At 52.9% G+C, this 9708-nt stretch overlaps 1 protein-coding gene across 1 annotated transcript; it reads right to left on the bottom strand.

Moving 5' to 3' along the window:
• Window positions 1–6731: 6731 nt before the first annotated feature.
• On the bottom strand, window positions 6732–8190 carry LOC139013246 (THO complex subunit 5 homolog). Its single transcript, XM_070419416.1, is given in 2 exon segments — window positions 6732–7369; window positions 7371–8190. Coding segments are annotated over 2 exon segments (1458 nt in total).
• Window positions 8191–9708: the final 1518 nt, after the last annotated feature.

The raw sequence follows: 9708 nt of genomic DNA, 5'->3' as shown, positions 1-9708 counted from the left end.
TTTCAATTTTTGTTGATGATATCCTTTGAACACAAAATTTTAAAATTTTGATAATGTCCAATTTATCACTTTATTTTGTTGTTTGTGCTTTTTGATGTTATAGCTAAGAAACCAGTGCCTAATCCTAAGTCACAAAGACTTATCCCTGTTTTCTTCTAACAGTTTTATATGTTTAAATATTTGATACATTTTTAGTTCATCTTTGTATGTGTTATGAAATGGGAATCCAACTTCATTCTTATGTATGTACATGTCCAGTTATTCCAGCACCTTTTGTTGAAGATTATTCTCCCCCATCTAATTATCATTACTCTATCAAAAATCAGTTGGTCATAAAATTGAATGTTTATTTCTGAATTCTTAATCCTCTTCCATTGGTCTATATGTCTATCTTTATGCCAGTACCACACCACATTGACTACTGTAGCTTTCTAGTAAGTTTTGAAATCAGGGAGAGCAAGTCCTCCAACTTTGTTTTTTTTCCAAGATTGTTTAGTCTATTCTAAGCCCCTTTAAATTTAGTACTAGCTTCTCAAATTTCTGCAAAGAAGTCAGTTGAGATATTAACAGGATGTGTGTAATCTGCCATCTTAACTATGATAAGTCTTCCAATCCATGAGCATGGGATGTCTTTCCATTCATTTAGTTCTTCTTTAATTTCTTTCAACAACGTTTTATAATTTTCAAAGTGTAAGTTTTTCAATTCCTTTGTTAAATTTGTTCATAAGTACTTTGTTACTTTTGATGCTATCGTAAGTAAAATTCTTCATTTCTACTTTGTCCAATTGCAAGTGTATAGAAATACAATTGACCTTGAATCCTATGCCTTTGCTGAATTCACTTATTATAGAAGCATTTTTAGTGGATTCCTTAGTATTTAAAAATATATATATGTTTTTATTGATTTCAGAGAGAGGAAGGAGAGGGAGAGAGAAACAGTGATGAGAAACATTGATTGGCTGCTTCCTGCACGCCCCTTACTGGGGATCAAGCCCACAACCAGGGCATGTGTCCTGACTGGGAATCCAACCAGCAAATTCTTAGTACATGGGACAAGGCTCAACTACTGAGCCACACAAGCCAGGGCCTTAGGATTTTTTATATACAAGATCATGTCATCTACAGTTTTTCTTCTTCCGTCCTGATCCTCTTTTTCCTTGCCCTATTGCCCTGGCTAGTCCCTCCAGTGCACTGAGCAGTGGCAAGAGCAGGCATCCCTTTCTTATTCCTGATCTTTGGGGAAAAGCTTTAGGTCTCTCCTCATTCCGTGTTATTTGTGGGGTTTTCATACTATTAGGGTATATCATTGACTAGGGTGAGGAAGTTCTTTATTCTTAGGTTTTTGGATGTTTTTATCATGAAGGGTGTGAATTCTGCCACATACTTTTTCTGTGTCTACTGAAATGATCCTTTGGCTTTTGTCCCTTGTTTTGTGAATAGGAGTGTAGTACATTGATTTTCAGATGTTGATCCAACTTGCTCCAGAGGGCGTTTTCTCATGCTGCCTCCTGGGTCCCATGAGGTGCTCAGCTGTGGTAGCCTCTGGGCAGAGCGGAACTGTGGCAGCCCAAACCCATCTTTCCTAGTTTTTGAATGGACTGTGCCTGCCTCCTGCGAATAACCCCCTCAGGAAGACTGTCACGTGAGAGAGCCTACCCCAGGCCAGGAGCAGGGGCCTCTATGGAAGCTCATGCGGATAGAGGGCATGTGCAGAGGGTGGGAGGGACCGGCGCCAGCGCTCTGCTGCAGGGCTCCCGGGCATCTGGGGGCTGGCCCAGCAGCAGCAACCACTGCAGGGGCCCAGCACAGGTGTCTACTGCCACCTCAGGCTTTACCACAGCGGGCCCCTGTCACAGGCTTCCCAGCTTTGTCCATCAGAATTGAGTGTCCCTGGAGGGGGGATGGTGACTGGCTCCCACAGCATTCCAGATCGGTCGCCCCTCCTTCTGCCAACAGCTCAGCTTCCCTCCTGCCCCAATACAACCCACCTCCTCTCAGACGGGACCTTGCCACTCTATTTCCTGGACTGCCAGGGAACGTGCCAGGTGCTCAGAGGGCCCAGGGAGCAAAGGGAGCATTTAATACACACACACACACACACACACACACACACACACACACACACACGCATCTGAATATTGAACTGAAAACTTGGTTGGGGCGACGGGCAATTTCCCTTGAAAAGTCGGGGTCTTGCTCACTCTCCCTCGAGAAGGTGGGGTCTTGCTTTCCCTCGAAAAGTTCGGCTGCGTTTCTTAGCGATGCTGCCAGGAAGAGTCTGAAACCCAGTAGCCTCTGCCACCGCCTCTGTTACTGGGGGGTCTCTCCTCCATCGCTGGCTGCGAGAACTTGCTCTGGATTTTTATCACAGGGCATATAACTGGTTATTTCTGTAGAGCAAGATCCTCAATATGTGTTGGGGTCCAGCCCCAGCAGGTCTAGGGGTTCCCAAAGGTGCCGACGGAGTCGGCAAAGAAGGAATGACATGGAGGCAGCGTTCAGTTGATCAGCAGCCTAGCCAGGCCCTCTAGCCAGGATCTCCAGCCAGGTTCTGTGCCTCATTGTATTGTTACATCTGTATTGATTTTAATCCTTTCAATTTCTATTCCAAAGTTTGGGGCGTTTCTTATCTCCATTCCAGGGAGTCAAGATTATGTAGCTTAAGCGTGATTGTTTGTAAAGTGATTACCCGCCTGGCACTTAGGGAGGGAATAAAACCCCTTAACTAACTTCAGGGGAAAATCCCTACCTGGGGAAACAATCTTTCTCAGAGAGGTGACCTTTGTTAAAACACATAGCACCAAGAAGGGGAGCAAATATATTAAGAACAGTATGCCATATACGCCAGGTCCCTTGAAACATATGCTGTGCAGACCTTTCTTCCCTGCAGCAACTGTCTCAAGCAGCAAGAATGGACCAGCTTCCGGCACATTCGGGCACCCTGGAAATCCTGCTCTGAGCCCCCTCACCAGTTGGCTGATTATATATGGACTAGTGGTCCGGTGGATGAATATGTGCACACTGAGAGGAAGTTAAATTTGCAGCAATTCCTGTAGACGCTGTGGGTAAAACAGAACCACCATGACCTCTAATATAATGTATTAAAACGTTATAAAGGTATGTTTTTTGACTACTGCCTGGGCCGTCTAAGAAAAAGCATTTTGGGTATACAGTTTGATCTTCGATGGCTGAAGTTATAGTGTGAAAGGCTGCCAACTATTCACCGTTTGGAGAATTGATCAATGTTTATGTTTAAACTAGAGGCCCAGTGCACAAAAATTTGTGCACTGGGGGGGGGGGCAGTCCCCCAGCCCGGCCTGTGCCCTCTCGCAGTCTGGGACCCCTTGGGAGATAACGACCTGCTGGCTTAGGCCTGCTCCCGGGTGTCAGAGGGCAGGCCCAATCCCTAAGTGCAGCCCCTGGTCGGGCTCAGAGCAGGGCCGATTGGGGAGTTGGGGCGCCGCCCTGTCATGCACAGAGCAGGGCGGATCGGGAGGTTGCGATGCCACCCCTAGTCACGCTCAGGGTACGGCCGATTGGGGGGTTGGGGCACAGCCCCTTGTCACACTCAAGGCAAGGGAAATTGCAGCGCCACCCCCTGCCACGCACAGAGCAGGGCCGATAAGGGGGTTGGGGCGCTGCCCCCTGTCACTCACAGAGCAGGGCCCATCAGGGGGGTTGGGGCTCCGTATCCTGTCACACACAGAGCAGGGCCCCTCAGGGGTTTGGGGCACTCCCCCCTGTCATGCACACAGCAGGGCTGATCAGGGGGTTGAGGAGCTCCCCCCTGTCACTCACAGTGTAGGGCCAATAGGGGAGTTGGGGCGCCGCACCCTGTCATACATAGAGCAGGGCCGATCAGGGGGTTGGGGCACCGCCACTGTCACACTCAGGGCAGGGCCGATGGGGAGGTTATGGCTCTACCCTGTCACACACAGAGCAGGGCCCATGGGGGGGGGGGGGATTGGGGCGCCGCCCTCTATCACCACCAGAGCAGTGCCGATCAGGGGGTTGGGGCGCTGCCCCCTGTCACGCTGATCCCGGTGCCGGGAGGTCTCGTGGCTCCACTGATCCCGCCCGGCAGGGTCACAGATCCGGGTCCCAGACCGCAGACAGCCTTGCCTGCTGCCGCCTACCTTCAGTATGCAAATTAGCTGCCATCTTGTTGCTTCAGGGTGGGGGTCCCCACTGGGGTGCCCGGCCAGTCTGGGTGAGGGGCTGAGGGCCGTTTTCAGGCTGGTGGGTGACTGAAGCTCCAAACCTCTCCTTTTTTTCTTTTCTTTTTATTCTGGCATTTATTTACCTTCTATGGCTGTCACTGGAGCTGAGAGCCGGCTTTCTCTCTGAGGCTCAGCTGAAAGCAGGTTTCTGGCCTTTGTTTTCTGTATTCGAAACAATGTTGCGACTCCAGCTCTGAATTCCCCGCTGACTGACAGGAGTTTTCTGAGGTTTTGTTTATCTTCTATAAATGTTACAGTGTTTCCAACTGAATCTCAGAGGCCGGCAAGGCAGGCAGGGAACGTTGGAGTCTGCAGTCACTGAAGGAAGCAAGCCTCCCTGTTTGCATCAGCTGCCTGGCTGCCGGCCGCCATCTTGGCTGACAGTTAATTTGCATATACTCACTGATTAGCCAATGAAAAGGGTAGTGGTCGTACGCCAATTACCATGTTTCTCTTTTATTAGTGTAGATTGCCAGTGTCATATGTGCCAGATGGACGGTCGGTAACTTAGCCTCTTATATATGTACATAGATGTAGATGAGGGAGATGTTACACTGCAGCTTGCAGCTGCACGTAGCTATGGAAAAGGAAGGTTCAGTCCAGTCTTCAGGAGCTCAAAGTCCCATAACAAGGTGGCTAAACCTCTATGATGTTACAACAGCTCAGACCGTTCCTGGAAATGGAGAATGGTCGGAGTTGCTGAGAAATTCCCCGAGGGAGTCAGCGTCTGGGCACAGCTACCAAATCAAAGCGTATTCCTTTCTCAATAATAGACCTACTGAGGCATCTTGTCTCTTTACAGCCTTGTTTTACCTTCTAGTTTTCCCAGGTCTGTGGGGGGAAAAAACCAAAAACCAAAAAAACAAACACCTTCGTTAGCAAGGTGAATAATTGTTAGACACCTGTGGCTCTCTTCTCATTATATCCCTTCCGCACTATCAGTGAGGGCTGAGCTACTGTTTGCAGTGGAGGTGGGAGCGTCACTCTTGACCAGAGTCTCAATCTCTGATCCTTTATGTGGAAATCCTTTGTGTGGTATGTGACAGTGAGGATATGGGCTTGAACTCACCTGAGGTGTGTCCCTGTCTGTTACTTACTAGCTTTGAAATCTTGGACAAGTACCTGATTCTAGAAACTTCAACTCAGACGTTTTGTGGCTAGATGACACTGTGTAGACCAGTGCCCTTCACTGAAAGCACCTTCATTGCAGGGCTTGGGTGTTGCCCACCATGGAAACATCCCTTCCTTTCCCAGCTATTGGTGACTTGCAGATCAGGAAATGAGTGAAGGGGCGGGTGCTAGCTACTGATTGAGAGGGAGGGAGCCAGTGAGAAGAGAGGACCAGCTGCCCACCCAGAGAGCTTGGGGCAGGGGTGTGGCTCAGTCTCCACAGCCTATAAAACCCCAGGTGGGGAGGGCTGCTGCTCAGCCTAGTCCCTGTGACTGAAGAAAGCTGGGCAGGTGGTAGTGGCTCACAGGCTCCTCTGAGTTGCAGCTGGGCGGGGGGCTGGGGGGCAGTAGAAGAGCCCGGTAGGATGGGGGAAGCCCCTCTTTCTTTCAAAAGGGAATGTTCGGGGTGGGTATGGGGAGCTCTCAGTCTCCAAAAGCCACCGTCTGTCTCTAAGAGCTGGGGTCCGGATCTCCCTCCCTGGAAAAGCCTGGATCTCTCTCCCTCGAAAAGCTGGGGCCTTGCCACAGTAAATCTCCTAGAAGTGGGTCACGCATTAGAAATCTTGATAACGGAACTTGATCTCCAGTGTGTGTGTGTGGAGGGGGGAGGGCGGGATGGGGGAGTGTGCCTGTGCATGTCTGTGTGTGTACATCCGCAGTCAGGCACGGACACTTCTTGATTTGAATGGTCCATCAGCTTCCATGAGTACCCTTCAGCCCCTGGCTTCTCGAAGGCCACGCCCCTGCTTGTCCTTCCCCCCTGGGGTCCAGCCAGAACTGGGGAAGTCCAGTCACCTGGCTCTGTCTTTCCCAGAGGAGGCTGCAGGCGTGGGGCTTGCATTGGCGCTTCTCGACCAGCAGAGGGCCTCGGCCCCAGTCAACCCAATCTCTGTAATCCACAACCAAAGAAGATGTTGGAGCTGGGCCATCTGGTCAAACACCCCACCCCCACCCCCCACGCCCCGCCCGTCCCCCGCCTCTTCTCACTCTGGATGGATGGTGAGGCCCCGCCCAGAGACCAAGTCCGGGCTGGGCCACCTTGGCTTGCCAAAGCGTCAGCATATTGAAAGGCTGGAACAACGTGTTTTCTAAGGTGGGTTTTTTAGTTTGTTTTTTGTTTTTGTTCTTTTGGAGGGTTTTTTGTTTTTTTTGTGTGTGGTTTTTTGTTTTGGTATTTGTGTGTTTGTGTGTGTGTGTGTGTGTGTGTGTTTATCAGGTGTCACTTTAATTGGCTAGAAATATAAAACCTGTCTTTGGAGACTATGAGGAGCCACATTTGGAAGAGAAAAGAAAGCAGAGGCACCGCACTGAGGGCCCAGGGGAAACAACGGGCCGAGCAGGTCAGCGATGGCTGAAGGATCCTTGAGGATGCTTATATTTAAACGGCTTCATCCTGCTGGGACCCCTGAAAAGCCACAGACACATCTTCTCCTGGGGAAACTCCTTGGGCCCCTCCATGCTGAGATCGTGGATCTCGGTCTCCAGGCAGACGTCCAGTAGCACGCACAGGTGCTGCAGCTGGATGGTCAAGAGCTGATAGCCAGGCCCGGGCCCACACAGCTCCTTGTGGCACAAGTTGACCTCGCTCTCCATGGCCCAAATAATTGTCACCATTGCTGACATGGTTTTCTCCACTTTCCAGTTCAGACAGAGCTGGAAAATGAGTGGTATGGAGGAGTCGCCAGGGTTCAGCACCACAGCTGCCTGGAGTTGGGCTGTGCCCCATTCCACGAGTGCCACGTAGTAGAGGTTGGTGTGCGCAGCCAGTCCTGCCTCCACAATGTCTTTGGTGAAATGCAGCTCCACGTAATCCTCATGGGCAATCGTCACCCGCTTCACCAGGCGAGAGACAACCGTTGCAGGGAAGAGGTAGTGGCAATCGCTAGTAACTGGTCCAATGCCGTAGTCCAGGGACGCGAACTGTTTGTGGAGGGCCAGGCGGGACTGTACTCTGGTCTTCAGCAGTTTCATGGTGGTCAGAGAGGACATAGAGGGGAGGCGGCAGGTGTCTGGCCGTCTCCTATTGTTTGTGAGCCTGGTGGAAAGGCATGGACAGGTACTCTTGCACCGGGAGGGCAGCCTGCATGATGCTGTTCAGGCAAGGTTGGAGGCTGCGCAGGTATTCCTTCTTCACTTCAATCTCCTGAAGGATCTTCTCCCTGTTGGAGAGGGACTCTCGGTACTTCTCCGCCAAGCTTTTCCGCTGCTCCAGCTCCCAATGCAGACGTGCAAGGGTTTGCTGGTGAGGGTCTCCCATGGTGACCTCAGCCTTGCTGATATCTGGAGGACCCTCTCGATAAAACTCCTCTACACTGACCAGATCAATTTCTTCATGCTTTGACTTGAACCCCGGACATTCAGTGATCTCCTTCTGCAGGTGCATCACCTCATGCAACAGGTTCTGGAGCTGCAGGTGAGAGGCGTCTACTTTCTGCTTGGCCTCATGGGTCTGATCTCGTCCTTTCTTCAACCTGATGTGGGCTAATCGGTTAAGCTTCTTTAGAGTCATGAAATGTACACAGCTCTGGATCCTGCGCACTTCAATCTCAACGGCCGCATCCTTGCCTCCCCTGCTCTTCAGGTCCTGGATCTCGGCCATGAGTCGCTGCAACTCCCGGCACGTGTACGTGTACAGCTCATAGTCTCTTCCAGGGTCCCGCAGGTCCAGCTCAGCCTCCTCACTGTAGTATTTGCCTTCCTGCTCAGGGTCAGAACGCTTCCGCTTCCGCTTCCCTTCCGCTGGAGCCTCATCACTTGGAATCACTTTGCGCTTCTTCCCCTGGCTGGACTCTGATGACATGGTTGTTTGGTGAGGTCAGGAAGAAACAGTAGAGGCCTCAGGGGTGGCCGAGGCCGTGACCCGACACGGGAAGGCCTCCGCGGAGAAGGCAATGCAGGTGTAAGGGAGCGGGTCCTGGGGGTGGGTGGAGGAGGGGGTGCAGTTGAGGATCAAGCGACTCTCTCTTTCTCTCTCTCTCTCTCTCTCTCTCTCTCTCTCTCTCTCTCTTCGGTTCCTGTTAGAAACGGCCTACCGCTCCCAGGAGCATCTGACGGCCCTCGTTGACCACCTGTGAACCACGAACTTCCTTGCTTCACAAGGGACTCTGTCTCAGAGCTTTAGGCTGCGGCCGGCAGGGCGCACCATCCAGAAGAGGAAGGAAGAACCACCTCTATCTTTTTGAAAAAAGTCTCTCTCTCCCCTCCCACTCTGGTGATGGCTGTCTTACCAACAAAGTCCTGGGCTGCAGTGAGGGAGACTTATATACACCGAGGCGGGAGGTCTGAGCCAATCAGAAGACACGCTAGAGCCCTTCGTCCATTCCTGCGGTGTGATTGGTGGATTCCCGGTGGAAGAGCCCGTCCGTGGCTCCGCCCCCGCCTGCCAGCCCCAAACAGTCTTCACCCCGCGCTGCAAGGAGCAAAACGGCTCCCCAAGTCGCTCTCCTTCCCTCTCTCCCATCCGGGGGTGCGGGGGAGGGGTCGGGGCGGCGCCGGGGCGGGGGGCGGCGAGAACTTGGCGGCCTGGGGCCCCGGGTCCGGACACCCAGGGGACCGGCGGCGGCGGCGGCGGCGGCGGCGGTGGTGACGACTCTGGAGGCCAGCCAGGCCCTTCCCGTGGATCGCCACACCTGCCGCGGGCATTGCGGCCGCCCTCGGGAGGCCCGGCCGGCGGCCAGTCGCGCCCCTGGTTGCGGCTGTGGTTCACCCCCTCGCCGCTACCGGCCGCGCGCGCGCGCTTCCGCCCCGCGCCTCGCCCACAGGCTCCCAGCAGCCGACTTAGAACTGGTGCGGGCACGGGAATCCGACTGTTTAATTAAAACAAAGCATCACCAAGGCCCGCGGCGGGTGTGGACGCGACGTGATTTCTGCCCAGTGCTCTGCATGTCAAAGTGAAGAACTTCAATGAAGCGCGGGGAAATGGCGGGAGGAACTAGGACTCTCTCCAGGGAGCCACATGCCTTGTCATCTAATTAGTGACGCGCAGGAATGGAGGCATGAGATTCCCACTGTCCCTACCTACCATCCAGCGAAACCACAGCCCAGGGAACGGGCTTGGCGCAATCAGCGGGGAAAGGAGACCCTTTTGAGCTTGACTCTAGTCTGGCAGGTGAAGAGACATGAGAGGTACAGAATAAGTGGGAGGCCCCCGGCGCCCCTTCCCTGAGTCCCCGCGAGGGGGCGGGGAGGGGGGCCCGCCGCCGGCCTTGAGGGCCGCCAGTGAAATACCACTGCTCTGGTCGTCTTTTTCACTGACCCCCTAAGGCGTACGGGGGCGGGAGGGGGTGAGCCCCGAGGGGCTCTCGCTTCTGGCGCCATG

Source organism: Myotis yumanensis, unplaced genomic scaffold, assembly GCF_028538775.1.
Source record: "Myotis yumanensis isolate MYYU_CA2020_CCGP unplaced genomic scaffold, mMyoYum1.0.hap1 SCAF_6, whole genome shotgun sequence".
NCBI lineage: Eukaryota > Metazoa > Chordata > Mammalia > Chiroptera > Vespertilionidae > Myotis > Myotis yumanensis.
Note: the sequence above shows the minus strand (reverse complement) of the source record. Positions and strands in the feature narration are given on the sequence as shown.